Source organism: Scomber scombrus, chromosome 8 (assembly GCF_963691925.1).
Source record: "Scomber scombrus chromosome 8, fScoSco1.1, whole genome shotgun sequence".
NCBI classification, from domain to species: domain Eukaryota; kingdom Metazoa; phylum Chordata; class Actinopteri; order Scombriformes; family Scombridae; genus Scomber; species Scomber scombrus.
The window spans coordinates 12,610,029-12,630,314 of NC_084977.1; the positions used below are offsets into that span (position 1 = coordinate 12,610,029).

At 40.7% G+C, this 20,286-nt stretch overlaps 1 protein-coding gene across 1 annotated transcript; it reads right to left on the reverse strand.

Moving 5' to 3' along the window:
- Positions 1-5,300: 5,300 nt before the first annotated feature.
- On the reverse strand, positions 5,301-18,277 carry tmem59l (transmembrane protein 59-like). Its single transcript, XM_062424653.1, has 8 exons — positions 18,113-18,277; positions 16,708-16,813; positions 15,823-15,917; positions 15,537-15,689; positions 8,542-8,647; positions 8,337-8,451; positions 7,467-7,584; positions 5,301-5,459 (listed from the first exon to the last, which is right to left on the reverse strand). Exons 1-8 carry the CDS (start codon positions 18,275-18,277, stop codon positions 5,301-5,303), a joined length of 1,017 nt encoding a protein of 338 aa, XP_062280637.1.
- Between the last annotated feature and the right edge of the window lie 2,009 nt (positions 18,278-20,286).

Consider the following 20,286-nt stretch of genomic DNA (forward strand, 5'->3'; position numbering starts at 1 on the left):
CTGCAGGTTGGCTCCTGCAGCAGGTCTGGCCAGATAAGAGCAGCACACAGCTTTCTGCTGGGAGGGAGGGAAGGAGAGAGAGAGAGAGAGAGAGAGAGAGAGAGAGAGAGAGAGAGAGAGAGAGAGAGAGAGAGAGAGAGAGAGAGAGAGAGAGAGAGGGGGAGGAACGTTGCCTCTTCACACACACATAAACCATTAAATTGTAATAATGGGGCCACCAGCACTCAAACTTGAATCCATAGCGCCCCCTGTGGGTGATTAACCAAGTGACAGCCAAAGTGACAGGGTCCCTGTCGTTTGGGCTGTGTTTGTGCAACCTGGCAGATTCAACGACTCTCTTCTTTTATAGTGTGATAGCGGGCACAGGTGAAGGTCAGAAAGAGTGAAGAAAAAGCACAAAAGGAAAGAGGGGATGAGAAAAAAGGGTGTAGGCACAGAAAATAACCTGTAGCTACAGCCATAATGAACCATTGTGAATAGATCATTTTATATTTACATTTTGTAATTTGGCAGATGCTTTTATCCTAAGGACCTTACAAGAGTGGCAAAACAATCAAGCGTTAGAGGACAGTGACTCAGAAAGAGACGTGGTACAAATTCTCAACTAGCGTTCGACAAAACATTAAATGATAATGATGATATTAAGTGCATAAGAAATACCACAAACAACAAAAAAGCACTGCAACAATCAAAAGTCAAAGGTCAAAGGGGCTCAAGTTTTCTTCTTCAGACTACCTGAGGATAAGTTTGCACTGTACAATTACAAGCAGATTTCACAATCTGGTACACTAACATCGTGGTCCTGGGATCCTATCATGTATTTTTGTGCATCTGGTAGACTAACATCGTGGTCCTGGGATCCTATCATGTATTTTCGTGCATCTGGTAGATTAACATCGTGGTGCTGGGAACCTGTCATGTATTTCTGTACTTTGTATATTTGTACTTTGTCTTTTTTTTCACTCTCCCATTTTTACACTCTGCCTTTCCTCTTTCTCTGTCTCTCTCTCTCAGCCCGGCATCATTCTTTGCCGACAGGGGGAAGCTTCACTACCTTCTCCAGACCTCCATCAGCCTCTCCCTCCATCCTCACCTGCGCACTCACACTTAAGCACTCCTCCCTGAGATACACTCCCTGCCAACCCAAATGCTATCAACACAGTCATGTGTGTTGTTTTTGCAGTGTACACTCACCTTTGTGTTCATCAGATCATGTCGGCTCATGTGACGTTTGTGTGTTGTCCAAGCCTGAGCCTGCAAGGACCATACAATCCTATATTATCTTTCCCTGCATCATCAGAGAAAAGACTGATTGAGAGAGACAGTCGAACAAGTGAGAGAACAAGAGCACATTTGCATTAAACGAGTACGTGAAAAGTACAATCCTTTCTTATTCTCTTTATTCTTTTACCCACACGTTTATGTCATTTATTTTTGGCAAGACCAGGTAGTGACACACACAAGAGACCCCCATACCTCTCTCTCTGTCTCTCTCCAGTTTGCTATCAATGGGAAGTCAGCTGCTGCCAGACTCATTCACTGCACATGGAGCGAAGGCCGGCCCAGTCAAGTTACTGAAGTGGCACTACAGTCTGCAATTTTTCTCTCTTTACCTAAAGGGCCTGAATGTATGCCAGACAATCAGAGTACCGATAAGCCCTCCTCACCTCCTGTTTGCTGAGTGAATAGAAAGAGAAAGACACACAAAAAGCTTAAAGATATTAAGATGCTGTTCTTATACGTTTGTCTGTGCCAATTTCTCTCAGTCCTGATCATCCAGAGAAGGAGGTTCCTTTAAAATGACACTAAATGTCACTGTTTAACTCCTTTTGCATAACTTTAGGCTTGTGTTATCTACTATCGACACATGCTTCATTGTTAATGGACGATGTCAGTGCTGCTTTTTCTGGCGACCAGCAGCATCACACTTTCCACACTGCACTTGAACTTTTTCTTGCCATGGCATCACGCGGTGGTGTGAAGCAACATTTTCTTGTAGAGAAGCTTCTTTTCTTTGATTATGTGTCACTGCTGACAACAAGGAGGCCTGTTTTGATTTCCTTCTGTCTCTCTGTCTGTCTTTCACACAGCCAACCGACATGTTATGCTAATTGGACACATGTACTGAAAGCTCTGTTGTGTTGCCCCTGTTCTGTGGTGTTTGATTATATATTCATTGTATCTGGCCTGTTTCTGATGCTATGACGAAGAAGCCAAAATTTCCATCTGTGTTTCTCCTCTCTTCTTTTCTCTTCTCTTCTGTTTGAGACGACCCTAAAGGCCTTATTGATATCTGTTACAGATGGTAAATGGTAAATGGCCTGTACTTATATAGCGCCTTTCTAGTCTTTTCAACCACTCAAAGCGCTTTACAATACATTTCATTCACCCCATTCACACACATTCATACACTGATGGCAGGAGCTACCACGCAGGGTGCCAACCTGCACATCAGGGGAAGCTAATCATTCATACACATTCATACACCGTTGGCACAGCAACGGGAGCAATTTGGGGTTAAGTGTCTTGCCCAAGGACACATCGACATGTGGACTGGAGGAGCTGGGAATCGAACCGCCAATCTTCCAATTGGTGGACGACCGCTCTACCTCCTGAGCCACAGCCGCCCCACGTTTGTGTTACAGCTAAGCGGATCTGCTCTTCAATTGTATTTTCAAGGTGATGAATGATGTACGCCTGGTTATGGTTTTACAGTATCAAAATGCATGATAAGCACTTTGAGCTGCAGCCAAGTCCTGGATTTCTCTGACTCAGTTTAACAACTTCATCACGTTTTTGTCTCCTGTTGGTGGTTCATTTATTCTCCCAGCAGTTGTCCCAGCAGCAACATTTTCTCTCACTTCATGCTACAGCTCTCATGTGTTTTGTTTTTTGTGCCCATTTTTCATCCCTTTAAGCTTTTGGCTTAATATATTTTGTGGTAGTAAATGTCACCCACTCTTTTTTCTTGACAGTTTTGTCTATCTCAGCTTTCTGACTGTCAAGGACCAGTTGTGATATGGAGCCAGTGTCACCCAAATGGGCACAATGAACACGAATAAGCTACACAACTTTCTACTACTGATATTAAATCATATAAATCAAGTAAAAGCATTTGATGCAAAAGCGTGAAAAATTATAAAGGTTAGACACAGGTGAACAAGACCCATAATAAACCTCCTGTTATGGTATTTGAAAATCTCTAAAACTATGCTGCCACCAAGTGGATCAAAGCACTTATTGCACATTTAGGATTTTAGTTTGCCAGCAAGGCAGTAAAAAACATCAGGAAAGATATTTCCCTGGTAGTATTTTAACTAATTTTTTAAAGAAACACTACTATATATACTATATGACCAAAAGTGTATGGCCACCCTTCTTTATACTTTGGTATACTTGTACTATATTTTTTCAAGGTTTAGGCTTGTTCTCTTAGTTTCAGTGTAGGGATGACTATATAGCCATGTCCATATACTCATGTGGCTGAAGAGGAACAAATCCCTGCAACCATTTTCCAAAATCTTGTGTAAACCTTTCTCAGAAGAATAGAGGCACACAAACGCATGTTTTTAATTAAAAACAACAACAACACTCCAGTCATTTATTTATTTACAATGAAAACACTTTATTCATTATGTTGTAAGTATCATTTCATTGAAAATAAACAGACCAGTAAAAAGGAAACAATACAGTTTGAAATTAATATCATTTTCCTTGTGATATACCTTCAGTTTGAACCAGCACAGATATCGATTGAATGGCTTTTTTAAAATTCAGAGTCCTTCCCGTAAATCATGAGGATATTGTCATTCATTATTACACATTCTATGCTTACAGTAAATATTAACACAAAAAACCACAAGTCTACAGTAGAGTTGTGCCATACTGGCATGGGCGGTTAAGATAAACTATTGAAGCGTCACTTGCATGCACAGTTTATTGTCTACATAGCCGGGATTAAAAGAGAGCGTTACAGGACATCAAAAGCACTGAGAGGAAAACAGAAAATCTTCTCTAAGACTGTGCAACTCTGTTCAATAACAAAGGTCTATGTTTAAAAGCTTCGCATTTCACATTGTCACAGAGGTTATCCTTCAGTATGTGCTCCCGGGACATACAAAATAGTCAGCTATTAGAAAGCACATGGCACATTTAACAGCTAAGAACTTTAAGTGATATAAGAGCATTAATATGATGATAATAATAACAATACAGTAATAGGTGCAATTTTCCCTCTATGTGTCTCTTTCCAATCTGTGTTACAATGTATTTTACAGACAGATCAATTACATTTGGTTGATGAATTGACTGTACATGGCACTTCAATAACATAACTGTGTCGAAAATTCTGAATAAATAGAGAATGAAATGATGTTTCATCTTTGCTTATTCTAAGAAAGAGCGTTAAGTTTTGAATCCTTATCTGGTTTTCAATTTGCTCCCCATAAATGAATGTTTGCTGTTCGTAGATGCAGACGTGCACACAAACACACAGAGTAATACAGTGACAAAGACACTGTTTTAGGTTGTTGTTGTTTTTGAGAAAGTATGCTTTTGGTTTTCTGAACATAGTGAGAATGGGTTGCTCACCTGAGAATTATTTCACACTGTGAGTGCAAAAACCTGATTCTCAATTTCTAGACCATTTTGAAGACGGTATTACTAAACAGATAACAATGCAGGTTATGTAAACTTGAGCTACAGTATCTGTTCCCTGCAGCGCTCACAAGAGTGCTCGCAAAGCATTTTGCTCATCTTTCATTCATCTTCCTTTCCCCTCTGACTTTTCTGTGCTCGCAGCCATTAATTAATCCAAACTATCTGTGAGAATGAGGAAAATTTCATCTAAAATGAATCTCAGCTTGTCTTCTTTTGTGCACACTAGACATGAAAAATTGTGTGAAGGCTGTAATCCATCCTCTCTCCCTGTCTCTCTCCGATTGTGGCTCTGAGACTGGAACACTAAGTTACAACTGTCTTATCAATAAGCAATGAGGAGGCTGATCAATAAGGATACATTTGTATCTGAGGATGGACTTTAAGGAATCTGAACTGTACAAGCAAATGAAAGGCATGACAGGCGTTGCTTAACTGAGAAGCCTGTCTGATCAACACAGGCTAGATGTTTCAGTAAGATCATTTTTGATGATGGGACCATGCTCTTAAAAATATGTTTTTAAAAATTCTGGTGACTGAGTGAGTCGGTTGATGTGTTTGTTCACCTCTTTCACGGACGGGCCACAGATTTTTAGACAAAGTTAGCCTTGGAAACAAGACAGCTGCTCTCCCACTGGTACTGTCTAAACACAAGTTTTGTTGAGGTCAACTTTCACTGGCAGCGGCCCCGCCTCCTGACTCTCCTCTGATTGTTTGACAGCGACAGCGATCACTGGACTCAGATGGTAAGGGTTGACTTTGTGGGCATTATCCAGAAACTCTTTATCTCCATTGATACTCAGCTGGAAAGACACAACAAAGAAAAAAGTAAGAACAGTGAGGAAATAGGAACCAAGTTCACTCACACACACCTCCACCTGCAGCATCTCACCCCACCTTTTCTCGACATTCATTCAGCAACAACAGTCAGTTTAAACTTTTTAAGTCTTATATGGTTGCATAAACTGACAATTTTCATAATGATTTTGTGTAGTGTTGGAATTTTAGTCATTTTTTTCAGATCAGTTAGAATGAATAGGATACATGCAACTGTTGCCCTGGTAACCTAAATTCTTTGATGAGTATACCATCAATCAATTAATCAAGTTTATTAGAACAGGAATAGTAATATGTTTATGACTATGGGTGGCAGGGGGGTCAGTCTTAGGCAGTGACCTCAATTTGGAACCTAGTAGCCTGAGGATAGAAGCTCTTCCTGAGCCTCTCAGTGCTGGTCTGGTGAACCTTCTTTCTGACTGTGGTAGGGAGAAAAGACCGTTATCCAGATGGTTGGGGTCCTTAATGATTCTACTAGCCTTATTCTTGCAGTGCCTGGTGTAAATATTGCTTAGGCAGGGTAAAGCAATGCCCAGCCAAATGAACAATTCCTTGCAGGGCCTTGTGGTCCTGTCCAGTGCTGTTTCTGTACCAGGCAGTGATGTTCCCTGTCAGGATGCTCTCGATGGTGCAGATAGTTGAAATTCCTCAGTATTTGAGGGAATACCCAGAATTTCCTCAAGTGTCTGAGGTGAAACTGTCTCTGCCTTGCCTTTCTTACCACTGGGTCAGGATGTAGTGCCCAGGTCAGGCCCTCTGTGATCTGGACACCAAGGTACTTGAAGGTGTCCATCCTCTCCACTATGGACTCGTTGATATTAGGAGAGGGTGTAGTTCCTCCCCTTCTTCCCAAAGTCCACTATCAGCTCCTTAGCCTTGCTGACATTCAAGAGTAGGTTGTTGTCCTGACACCAGGGGGTCAAGTCCTCTACTTCCATCCAGTAAGCCTTTTCATTATAACCTGAGATCAGACCCACCACAGCTGTGTCATCAGCAACCTTGATGAGTGTGTTGGAGTCAAAAGTGGCTGCACAGCCATGTTTCTACAGCAGAGCTCAAAACACAAGCCTCAGGTGCTACGGGGTTAAGGATGAGGGTAAAGGAGGTGTGTCTGCCTAACCTTACCACTGATGCCTGCCCTTCAGGAAGTCAAGGATCCACATGCTGCTTTACTAGTGTTCACACACTTGAAAGCCACAATGCTCAGAAACGGTGATAGGTGTAAAATAAGTCAAAAAGGATAGATGGGAACAGACAGTACTCAGCGGTTTCAGGAGACAGAAGTTTTATTTGTGCCATGATTTTTCATGGATCTGTGTGAACTGTGTTTGTGTGCTATTTTCACTGCATAAACTAATAAGCTGTGTAGAATATTGCAATAAAACCAAATGATGTGCACAGCAGCACTCAGAAATGTCATCAATATATTGCTATAGCCTGGTGCTTCAGCAGAAGATCTATCAGTCATTATATTGAATCTGGGGTGCCATAGCTGATGTTTGATATGCGTCATTCAAATGAGAGATGGAAAATCTCCTGAAGTGGTTGAAAAAGTACTGAATTCATCTGAGAGGATAGAACTTCATATAACATGCTGTGCACTGACATCCTGGCATCACTGCCAAAATAAAGTGGATTTTTGTTTACTTATATGAAACAGTTAAAGCAATTAAAACATGAATAAAAGGTTGAAAGCTTTGTGTAGTTTTGGAAAAATCCATAAAACAGAAATATGGGTGCACAAGATCAACGCAACACTGACACAGATTTGTGTGGACAGACTTGAATCGAAGTCAGACTGTGCCTCTCTTTCTTCAAGTCACTGCTTCTGTTGTATGTGCATGTGTGTACATGTGTGTGTGTGTGTGTGTGTGTGTGTGTGTGTGTGTGTGTGTGTGTGTGTGTGTGTGTGTGTGTGTGTGTGTGTGTGTGTGTGTGTGTGTGCGTGTGTGTGTGCTTTTCTGTGTGTGTACCTGCGTCTTGATGTGCTGCTCTGGTGCAGTGACAAGGCTGGCACAGCTGAGCCACAACATGACCATAATGGACAGGAAGAGACAGGCTGCTAAAATCCACCGTGGCAGACCTGAACGTCTGGAGAACAGATGGGCCGAGGAAACAGACAACAAGGTGAATGAAACTGAGTAATTAGGTCGTCCTTAATTTGTATGTCTTTGAGGTTTGAACAATGCATTGCATTGCGCATTATGACAAGATTTAACCTTTAATTTAAAGGTTTTTCATGTTATAAAGCCATTTACTACACATCCACCCACCTTTTCTAAGGCATGCAATACTGTTTTATGTCCACTATTGTGTTTTCCTTCCATACATATAGATATCGGTTTCTTTTAAGTCAGTATGGTAATAAAATCAGTTTTCAGAGATTTGAAACTCCACTGAGTTAGATAATCCATTCAAATGAATATCTTATCTAACTTTGTTTTTGTCAAAGTTACAATATCATTGTAAGATAATGACATTGAAAGTGCGGCTTGATTTAAAAAGCATACACTGCACAATTATATTATAACTTTGACAGTTATAAAAGCAGATATGATGTTCACAGTGATGGAACACATGTTTTCAATACGTTTCAAGTCTCTGCAAGTTGATATTCATACTTGCTTTAAATTGCCTGGAAGGAAAGAAATCAGACTAGTATGTGTGGTTTGTTTTAGAAAATAATTGACAGTAATATAAAGTATAGTGCCACTCAAATGTTTGGACTAACGTTCTCATTCAAGTGAACGAGAACTTTTGACCTATACTGTATTTTTTAAAAGAGAAACACTGGTTCTACCTTTATACTGATTAATACTCTCTGCCGGGTAACTCCAGCTTACCTTGACATGCAGCCCAGGAAGTCATGCTCAGCTGTGGGGTCGTCTGTGTGCTGGACAGGATGCTTCCCTTTACCTCCTGCTTTGGATGCTCCCTTCTCGCCATGTCCTCTCACACCTGTTAATTGTATTTTTTCATTGAATAAAACTGAATAAAACAGTATTACTGCAGCACTTGACACTTGTTGTGTATACAATATACTCTCACCATGAGGTCTCTGGGTGTGAGAGTGGACCTGAGGCCAGGGTTTATCAGCCACATTGGATCGCGGGGCCTGCAGCTCGGGCAGAGAGTACTCCATATCTGGCTGGCTCTGAAGAGAAAACACAACAACAAAGACACTAAGCGATGCCATCATGGAAGCAATTATAACGCAGTAGTTCACCTGCAGAACAGACAGGTAAGCGTCTGTTTAACATTGATCACAAAGAAGCTCCAACTAAGAATAGTTGACTGGGAACAGAAAGAAACATCAGGAGATGAATCAGGGCAAAACATGAGAGAGAGAGATTTCACTTTTACATTTCCAAATGGAGCACGACTAACCTGCATTAAAGGAATAGACTGACATTTTGACATTTAAACAAATAAAATAGACTATGTTAATTAGAGAGTTTTACAGGTGCCAGTAGGCCTTTGCGCTGAGCCAGGCTGGCTTTCGCGCCCCATTTTAGTCTTTATGCTAAGCTAAGCTAACCAGCTGGAGGCTGTAGCGTCACATTTATTGTACAAATATGAGATTGAATATTGATGATCTCATTGAACTCTCGGCACAAACATAAATAAATATTTTTCTCAAAACATCAAACAATTCCTTTAACATCACATTATTCATAAAAATCAACTGATAGACCAATAAATAATACCAATTGCCATTTTTGACACATTTGGTTTAAGGAATGACATTGATTACACCTAAAAGAATGTGAGAGCTGTTGAGTAAAGTCGATTTAAATGTAAAACCCAGATGGTATTCACCATATGTTACATCGAAGTCAACATTAAAACCGGACTTTGTGAGGCTTTTTTAGTTTAGTTTATTTATTTAAAAAGGGACAGTGTACGTTCATGAACATCTCAAATTAAAATGTAAATTAAAATCTAAAATAGCTAGTTATCATCAGTTGTCCCCTTGGCAGGTCAGGACAGAAAGAAAGAAAAAATAATAAATAAAAAAAAAAGTAAAAAAAAAAAAAAAAACAACAACAGAGTGACAAATCAGCACAATTAAAAAGGCAGGGTCATTTGTGCATGCTCACCACTGATTCTGTTGTCAGGTACCACAATATTTATCCCACACAGAAACTGGGAAACATTTGATTTGTATTACTATGAACTCAGGAAAAACTAGCATGAGGAAGGATTAAAATAGGGAGAATCTACGGTGGCCGACAAGGGCCAAACGCGTCTCCGTTAAGGAAAACAGCTTCAAGTACAGAAACGATTCAAATGTACAAACTCAAACACAAGTCTAAACGAGGTGCAAAAAGAGAAACGTGTTGCAAATGAAAAAACGCGCTGCAAAAAACAAAGACAAATGCAGCATCATCAAACGCGCTGCAAATAGAGAAACGATGCAGAGCACTAAACGATTCAAACCAAGAAACCTTCTTCAAAAGCAAAACGCTTCATAGCCGGTCACTGCTCCAAACCTGCAGGGGGCGCTCGGGATGCAGAGAGACAGAACAGCTGACTGAACAGCTGACTGAACGGTGTTTCAGCGGAACGTAATGTGATTTTTATTTGATTATATTTGTAAGTTATGTTTATATCACTGTACAACGCACATTACGTGACTTTTTTTATTGTAGTTTACATCAGACTCTACAAGGCTGCACATTTGCATGTAGATTAGCCTGTTTATATCAATCTCTAATCATTTAATTAAGCAGGCTAATCTACATGCAAATGTGCAGCCTTGTAGAGTCTGATGTAAACTACAATAAAAAAAAGTCACGTAATGTGCGTTGTAAAGTGATATAAACATAACATACAAATATAATCAAATAAAAATCACATTACCGTTCTGCTGAAACACCGTTCAGTCAGCTGTTCAGTCAGCTGTTCTGTCTCTCTGCATCCCGAGAGCCCCCTGCAGGTTTGGAGCAGTGACCGGCTATGAAGCGTTTTGCTTTTGAAGAAGGTTTCTTGGTTTGAATCGTTTAGTGTTCTGCATCGTTTCTCTATTTGCAGCGCGTTTGATGATGCTGCATTTGTCTTTGTTCTTTGCAGCGCGTTTTTTCCATTTGCAACAGGTTTCTCTTTTTGCACCTCGTTTAGACTTGTGTTTGAGTTTGTACATTTGAATCGTTTCTGTACTTGAAGCTGTTTTCCTTAACGGAGACGCGTTTGGCCGTTGCAGTGCGTTTGGCCCTTGTCGGCCACCGTAAGAATCCCACGAAAACCAAAGCATATGCTTTAAATTAGGCATTAGCACTTGGTTGATACTTAGTTCTGTATTCACTTTTGACACTCCAAATCCAATTCAGGAAACCAGGAATTCTCTTTTCATTTGCTCTGCTCCACAGAGAGGTCAGAAGTCAGGATCAAACAAACATGTATGATCCTGAAACTGGTAGGAATTCAGACTTTTACTCACAGATAATTCAGCCCAGTAACACAAGGTTTTGAATCTGAGCCATGTACAGTTTGCCAAATGGCAACACAACAAGGAATTAAACGAATCACAATTCATACTGTGAACAGCAGCAAAATTCTAAGTATTAAATATTGTAGCATAATTTCAACAAATTGAAACAAATGATTGTGATTTGTGTTTTTTTTGGCTTGCCCAATGTGTCTGACTGTCTTTCTCACCCACCCAAATCAGTTAAATGAAACAAAAACCCTTGAACTGGGACGGCACCTCTGAAAAATGGCTTTTACCACAACTGCAAAACACACACACAGACACGCAGGCACCCACACCCACACACACACACACACACACACACACACACACACACACACACACACACACACACACACACACACACACACACACACACAGCCTGCTGTCAGTATTTGCACTGTTTTTTGTTTAATTATGCGCGCTGAGATTTTGGCTCCCCTGGAGAATTCATTAAAGGAGGATTTTGGTTCCTCACTGCTGACCCTTCCTCCACCACACCAGCAGCTGTAGTCAGTTGTAACAATACTACTGCTGGCCTCAGCAACAACAACAACAACAACACACACACACACACACACACACACACACACACACACACACACACACACACACACACACACACACACACACACACACACACACACACAGAGCACTGTTACTTTATCGTATATTCTATACGTGTCAACCTCCCTCTCACACTATAATGGAAAACCAGCTAAATTCATTCTCAGTGTAATTCATTCTCATTACTTTACTTTGGAAGTGATTGATATCCTTCCTAATTAATGATTTTAAGTACTTGTTCAGCATAAAAAACACTACAACATAATGTAGTCGACTCCGGACACAAGGCTGGCTGGTTGGTTAGTTTTTCCCCCCAAAACAGTTAAAATCCTCCAAACCTCTACTGTTTAAAAAGTGATTTCACAACTGGGTTTATTACTCCTTGCAAGCAATGTTTTGTAACAGAGTGCATTGAAACCAGATGCGGCGCCAGTGTGAAGGTTTTGGGGGGTGAGGGCACATGTGAGGAGGGTGGGGGGATTCTCATTGGCTGCAGGCCAAAGAGATCTAACCATCAGAACGAGCAGAGCCTGATCTGCATCTGTCATGCATTATGAGAAGGAACGCAAAAAGGTGCTCTGGCTCACAGAAAGAGGAGGGAGAAAGAAAAGAGAGCATGGTTTGAGAATTCAGAAACATGTCAGGGGGTCAAAAAAGTGTAAAAAAGAAAGTGTATCTGAAGCTTCTTTGGTTGATTGTTGATTTGGTTACAGCTGTAAGTAGACCAGTAGGTCAAAGTAGTAGTAATTGTAGATACACCATATATATGGCAAAGAGCAAGAAATGTAAGCTATTTTGGGAAAAAGGCCTAAAATCTGAAGTTTAATTACTGCACCCCCATGTGGCCAATTGAGACCAAATCACATGCTGACATTCATTCATTTTTACATTTCTAGTAAGTATAATGTTATAGGAAATTGACAAAAATTATTATAATATAGCATATATAAAAAATGCTTCAGCTTAAACTATACATAAACCATCATAAATAGACTGTAATACCATAAAGCTCTGTGTTACTGCATACAGGTGGGTTTGCCTGTCATGCATCCTGTATTGGTGCATCCAATGTTCAATATTAAGTTTCCTCTACCTGACTGAGTAAGCTGAAAACACGCTGACTCACATTTCAACATAGCATCATAAGTCAAAGTTACACTCCCTTCAAACACTGTTGGATTCTCTCTGCTGCATTCAGGGGTTTCTTGTTTCTCTAAAATTCATTCCGGCAGAATGACTAATGCAATTGTAAGGAGAAGCAGACTTTTCTCTCTGTATTCAGCCTTACACCAACTTCAGTTTGTTCTGCAGGCAAGCTCACTAACACAGTCGCTTAGTCGGAGGAAGTCTTTAATTGACTCACTTTTGTCCTGGACACTTGCACGCTGTCGCATTATCGTTGGCTGACTTGTTAAAATAAAAAAAGTGCTGGGGCGAGACTGAGGTAAAAGGCTGTGTTGTACAGCTACTTTCGCAAGATTACAAGTTTTCTATATTTTACCTTCCCTGGGGAAAAACCTCAGTCGTGACCTAAAAGCAACTTACTCCACCCTGAAAATATGGACTAACTGCTGCCCCTAACTGACTGACTGGTAGCTCCCTGATTGTTATTATGAGGCGCGAGGCTGCATACAAGGAGTAACTCTCACAACTTGTGGTCACACAAAAACACACACAGGCACACAGATGGGCGCATATAGACAGTTAGCTCATTGTGGATATCCACATAATTTGTATTGGAAGCAGCGTTAGCTTATGCCACCCCCACCCCCCTCTGCTGTCCCTCAGTTTAGCTGGACTTTTTCTGTTGTTTCAACACTTAGAGAGTCAATCTGTCAAGTTGGTGGAGGTTTGCCAGCTGCCCACTAAACACAGGCCTGACACAGCCCGGCTTCCCCCTGCTGCTTCAGCCTGCATGTCACTGCCATAAAGAGCAAACATCCATCACCAAGTCCAAAACAAATGTTGGTAATTTCATGTTCTACGGCTGCTGCATCTCTATATGAGGTGACGTTTCCAAGCCTGTACACAGCTTCTTATACCTGGTGACGCATTTCACCATATAAAAAAGTCCTCTGTTACACAGAAGCCCTTCTGTATGTGTTAGGGTGCATAAATACTGTAATTTCCCTCAGAGCCCTTTAATTATGTAGCTAAAAATGCCATCAAAGTCACGTTATCCAAATGGGAAAACCCCTGACAGGCACGCAGGTTCTGACCAGTTTTTGAATTTGGAGGATATGGTTGGTCAATCTGGTAGTTAGACAAACCAAACCTTATTATAGCTTTAATGTAAAGCTGGTTTACTGTATCGACTTTAGCAATATGTTCATAAGAACAACTAGGAAGTACTACTTTTGGCAGAAATACTTCTGCCAAACCTCATAATTTGGTATTTCAATAATAGAAGACGCGAAGAAATGTTGCATTTGGATCCAGATCTGCATGGAAATATTCAAAGTGAAAAATAGTCATAAAGTTCAAATAGTTCATTAAAACTAAAAAAAAAACTAAACAGAAAAAATATATCTGGTAAAAATTTCAACTAACTTTCATTAAACTCAGTTCACAGTTTTTGAGTTATTAAACTAAAACCTGAGGTGTGAAAAGGCCACATCAAGAAGAATCTGTCAGGTCTGTTTAGTTCATCTCCTCACAATCCAGAAACTACTTTTGGTTATTTATTTGCCATAACTTTATTCTTTAGTACAGTCCACTCTCTTTAAAATCTTGTAGTGCGTTTCCGTCCCTAAGGCAGGCTCACCATAGCTACCCCTGCCGGTTATCAAATATGCATGTTGCTGGGGGCAGTGACATAATTTAAAAGGACATTTATAAACAATTAAAGTGCTAGGGGGGAAAAAACATGTTTGCAGTGCTCCAAATTCAATCCGCCGTGTCCCCACCCTGCTGTGTGCCCTTGCTCACTCAACCTGCACAGATGCACTGACTCTAAAATGGGCTGTGAGATGTTTTGGCTGCGACCCAAGCTCTATGGTACCATATAGCAGAGGATATATTTCACAGTCCTAACAGGAAAGAGTTGATGTTGGCTAAACTAATAACCTATAAAGGTCTACTGGCTTGGTTTTCACCTCCCATTAAAAACACAAGCCTTTAAAAACATTGCAGATATCAGTTTTTTCATTCTGCATTAACGGGACTCAGTGAACCATAATATATTGTATGTAGAAAGCAATTTCAGTATTTCAGTGTCCTTTACGGCACAGCACTTAAACTCTCAGAGCAACATCTGACTCAGTGCTGAAATTCAGAAGGATGAGACGAAATGAGGTGAAAAAATGTCTGTAGTTGAACAGTTAAATTGTGTAAAAGACAAGCCACAACATTTCATCCTCTGATTAATTAAACAATATCATATCACAGCTATTTAAAAATAACTTGAATTATTTAGAACCTTGTGTTTATTGCATTTGTTCACTGTTGAGATTTCTCACTTTGAAATGATTTACATGTTTGTACCCACAAAAAAAAGTAGAAATAGGAACATTTTTGTTTTATTTTTTGACAACACTAGTGTACAGCAGTCAGTGCGTCCATGTTACTGCACTGTGCTTCCCAGAGATCAGCTGTCAGCCTATTTTCATGATTTTTGTGAATGAAGTTTGGTTCACTATAGATGGAATTCTTTTGGTTTTGGGTCCAACCCTTTCTGCTCATCCTGACTACATAGTTCTTTCTTTTAAAAAAAAATTACATTTCATTTTATTATATTAGTTATTATCTTTCTTATATTTATTACTACAAACAAACTTCTGCCAGAAACATTAAAACACATCACATCCAGCTGATTCAAAAGCTTTCAGAAACTGTGTTCAATTTAAATCACACTCAGGTTTGATAAATAGTCAGAAGAGAGCAGAAAAACTAACATTTGTGTGAACATTTTGCTGTTTTTAACTTTAATAATTTTACATTTTGTCAAATACAACTACTCAAAATACAAAGCCTGCATGTTCTGGACAAACACTTAGTCAGATCTTACCTGAAAAACCACAACCTTGCCGTCATCTGCCTGCAGGTAGAAGGTCCAGGTGGAAGATATGAAGCTTTGGGCGGAGCTGACGATGTCATTGCACCAACTGGACACGGCCTCCATCACAGAGGGGGGCTTTGGGCGGAGAGTCATGGCCCTGAGCTACAAAGGAGAGAACACCTGTGTTCTTAGTAGTTTTATTGGTATCAAAAATCCTACACATCACTTTGGCTCTTATATCTCCAATCATTTGTGTGTGCAGTCACACTAACCACTGAAGAGTAGCATCTCTCACCTTCCTCCTCTTGATCTCAGGTTCAGAGGGTTGACTGGCACAGCCGGTGCTGCAGGCCTCCTGCTCCAGCATCTTAATATATGCCTCCTGGCAGGCTGGAGAGGGGGGGGGGCAGTTGTGAGACAAGATGGAAAAGAGTGCAAGAAGGAAGAAGAATAGGCAAAAAAAACAGAGAAGACATAGAGCACTGCAGCCCTAGTAGAGAGAAACAAATAAAACAGGTACAGGCTGTTTATGTGGGAAGAAATATAAAGATGCAAGGGAGACGATGTATATGTTGGACCCTGTAGGGACAATTCACTCTGTGCTACAGTTATTGAAACAGGGGGCAATGGGGCATCTGCTGTCTCGATGGCAAATCACATCATTGATTTCCAATACAGCAGTCCAAACTGGGTGAACAACCTCAAACACCTAGAAAATACCAACTGGGTCTGCCAGCTCACACTGATATCAGTGAGGACAAAGGAACTGTTAAGCAGAGCTGTTGTGCTCAACAGTCTGAAGGATCTTAAAATCTTTTTGATTTCACCTCAAATAATCTTTTCCTTAAATATGCAGTCCATTGCCTACCCAAAGGTTTTTTAAAGGAACGGATACTTTTATGAGATTTATATCCTGTCTGATCAAAAGAATGACCCACACCTTCAGGGTCTAAAGACACCATCCAAGTAGAAATCACTAGGGTAATTGCACTTAGGTAAAAAATTCATGATACTTGACTTCATATAGATTTTACATTTATGACGATTCAGCTTACTGCAGTTCATGCTGACAGGATTTATTGAGGGTTAAGACCTCAGCAGCTTGAACTTTGACCTCAGCCACCTCAGCAGGATTGTAAGACCACCAAACAAACAAAGACAGATCAGCAGACTGACTCACCTCCCTGACACTCCTCCCTGCTGGTGTTGAAGCCGGCGTTGCCATTGACGAACTGACAGATGGAGTACAGGCGACAGCCACGGTGACAGGCGTTCATTATGGAGTCCTGCCAGCCAGCCAGGCCAGAAATAAAAGGGAGAGGAAAGGGGAGGTGGGGGGGTTACAAAATTAGAGATGTCTCCTGCTCTCTTGGATGAAGTCAACATAACCTTGTTAGAAAATATGACACAGATGAGCTGTGGCATCTCTTAATGACACAGTGCAGCTGTTGTATTACAGTTTGTCATAAACAGTTGATAAGAAACCTTCAGTTACTGCAAAGGAAAACCAAGCTGCATAAAACAAAATGTGATGATGAGAGAGGAAAATAAACATTACTGGACTTCCTCTCGTCACAATGCCTCAATTCCCACATCAAAATAAGGAAACAGCGCCCTCTGATGCCTTCTCCAGGAACTGGAGACACAAAGAGATTCCCTGACCGCGACCATGAAGGGTTTCTTACAGCTGTGTGCTTGTTATCTTTACTGCATTTCTCTTTTGATTTACAGGCAGTAGACAGAGCTGTTTATCCCAAACCATGAAACGATGCCTTATAGTTTGAAGGCGATTAGTTATACAGTATTTGCATGCAGTTATTTTCCAGTATAATGCGTCTGAACTCGACAGCCTATGGTTTTCACTCAGTCTTCATTAGTGTGTTGCAGCAGGTGACTGTGATCCGCTTTGCAGCAAAGCTCTCTGCTCCTGCTGCCCTGCAGGATGCCTGAACCACACCTGAAGGCAGCAGAGCAGGAGGAGGAGGATGAGGAGGAGGTGGTGGTGGGAGGAAAAACATCCGACGCTGGAAATCTATAGCAACTGGGCTCTAAGCCACAGTCAAATTCGCACATCTACCGTCCCTGCTTGCGTCCATCCTGGCCTTGTCTGAGCAGGAAGATGATGTCAAAAAAAGAGAATTGTTTGACGTTTCAAAATACTCTCCCTCATCATCCATAGTCTGCGTTAAACCTGTCCTTAATTGTGAATTAAGAAATGTTAACTATTTGATGCATTTTTTTACGACTTCATCTTAGCTGAGCTAATTAAAAGCAGTTCACTTCTTGGTCGAGTCTTAAGGTGTAGAAGAAATTGAGCTGCATCCATTTTTTCGGCCTAATTGTGCGCCGTAGCATCCAAGAGGATGCAGTGAAAATTCGCCAACAGCGTGGTGCCTTTCATTACGCACAGGCTGAGACACATTTCATATTAAAATAAAAGCTTTTCGATGCCGATCATATCGTGTTGTCATTGTGCATTTCTTTGCAGCGCGCTGAAATGTCGGATAGCAGGATAGCTGTCAGCTGGCCGCTGATAATGCGCTTCATGCAGACAGCCTACGCTACAGCAGAGAGGAGCAACTTACTTTAGCAGGGCTTTTGTTTTTGATGGTGAGCTGGCATTGCTTTTTGCAGTAATTGATGTCGCCCAGTTGGTTGTCAAACAGATCCGAGGACGCAGCCGCGAGCCCAGTGAGAAGCACCGTGAGCAGGGCCGAGAAGCTGCACATCCTGCCGCAGAGCCGGAGCATCTCAAACCCTGAAGAGAGGAGCAGAGAGTCGAGCTTCAACCAGCACTGAGCTCCCTTTGTGGCGGCCCTGCTGCTGCTGCTGCTGCTGCTGGTGGCGGTGGTGTTTGTGCTGCTGCTGGTGGTGTTGCAGATGCTGCTGCTTCAGCCCGGGTCCTGTCTGCTCAGCTCATCCGCTTCTGATCGTGGCGTCACTTGCATCATCATCATCATCATCATCATCATCATCATCATCACGCACACACACGCTGCTGCCCCCCTCACACACACACACACACACACACACACACACACACACACACACACACACACACACACACACACACACACACACACACACACACACACACACACACACACAACTTGCAGACTAGGCTTCACTGCAGTGCATAATGTCGGTGATGACATTCATAAAAAGGTAGCAAATAGTTGGCCGAGCAGCGGAAGGCAAATGTCCAGCTGCGAGCAGGCAGATGGGCCATTTGTTGCAGTAGTATTGATAGTTCACGAACAATCAATTATCAGATGAATGTAAAGATCCTGCTGGAACACATAGGGGCCACAACTGCTGTGGAGAAATGACCAGCTTGAAGGTGTGTTTGTAATACAGTTTAAGTTTGATGGGAAAAGTGACTCAAACAATAATTTAAGCTTATGCTGTAGAAGAAGTTTTGAAATCCTTTAATTCAGACCGATGCCAGTTGAGTTCAACAACAGCAGCTGCATCATATGTACAATATTATCAATGAATGTTCACATAGGCTATAATAATGGTCCATACTGAGCATAATATAATATCAGGGCCAGTGTGTGTCCATGTATAGTGCCTCAGATAAATGTTCCTCTTTGTACACTGTGTTGTGGAGCAGCCTTCTGCTACACATCCAGCTATTAAAGGTGAAAGGAGCTTATAGAAGTCAAGTCAGGACTGATTTATGGAACAAGGTCACCGATTTATGATACAAATCTTCTGTGACATTTTTACTTTAGCTATTACATTTTCTTTGTTGTACTCAGGTATTTTGATTAAACATTGTTTAAATTTAAATTATTGTGATGTCTATGTTATGTCTTCTGCGTCTTCAAGTGTCTTTGTCTTTCTTATATCCTGGGACTACATTGGGGGGAAAAGTGTTTTCAGTTTTCTATGTTATCCCTTGGATTTTGTTTTTGTGTCTGTAAACCACAAATAAAAAAAATATTGCATCATGTTCTGTTAAAACAAAGCAGTTATAGTTATGAGCACCAATTAACCATTTTGCACAACCCAAAGTAAAAAATATCAACTTGATATATTTCAAAATAAGCTTCTTTCAGGTAAACATCCTAACAGTGATAAATGTGGACTTGTTAGAGGAGATATTTAGGCATCCTGTCATACCTCAATCATTGTTCTGTTTTAAGCTAACTTTAAACTAGAGCTAGCTTTAGCAAACATGGTAGTTTGGGGAAACATATCTCAGTCATTTTGGGGTTAGTTGTCACATATGACTTAGTGGGGAAATTCGTTTGTCAGGTTTTGTTTGAGTTTTTATGAATGGATCTTCCAGTTGTTGTTGGAACTATGGCCACATTTCAGGACTGGTTTAAATTTAATAATTTTTGTAGTTCAATTCAATCTGGGGCTGAGAGCCATAGTCAATGGCCATGTTCAATGACTTTTTCAAACTCAATGATGAACATTGTCTGTGCCTGACTTCAATGTTCACTTTCAAGTAAAAATAATACTAATAATAGTAATAGTAATAATAATAATAACAATAATTCTGTCCTTGTTTTATTAGTTGCAAAATCCAGTGTCAAATCCAATCCATCTTACCCCATATAGTGAGACAACTTACCCGATGGTGGGGCAACATATCACATGTTCACACTCTCCATTTGATTGCCTATAACTCTGCACTGACACAATATATGAAAATGACATGAATACAAAATATATACCTGAGACTTTGGTCTTTCATCTGGTACACTTAAAAAAAAAAAAAAAAAAAAGATGTATTGATTCCAAG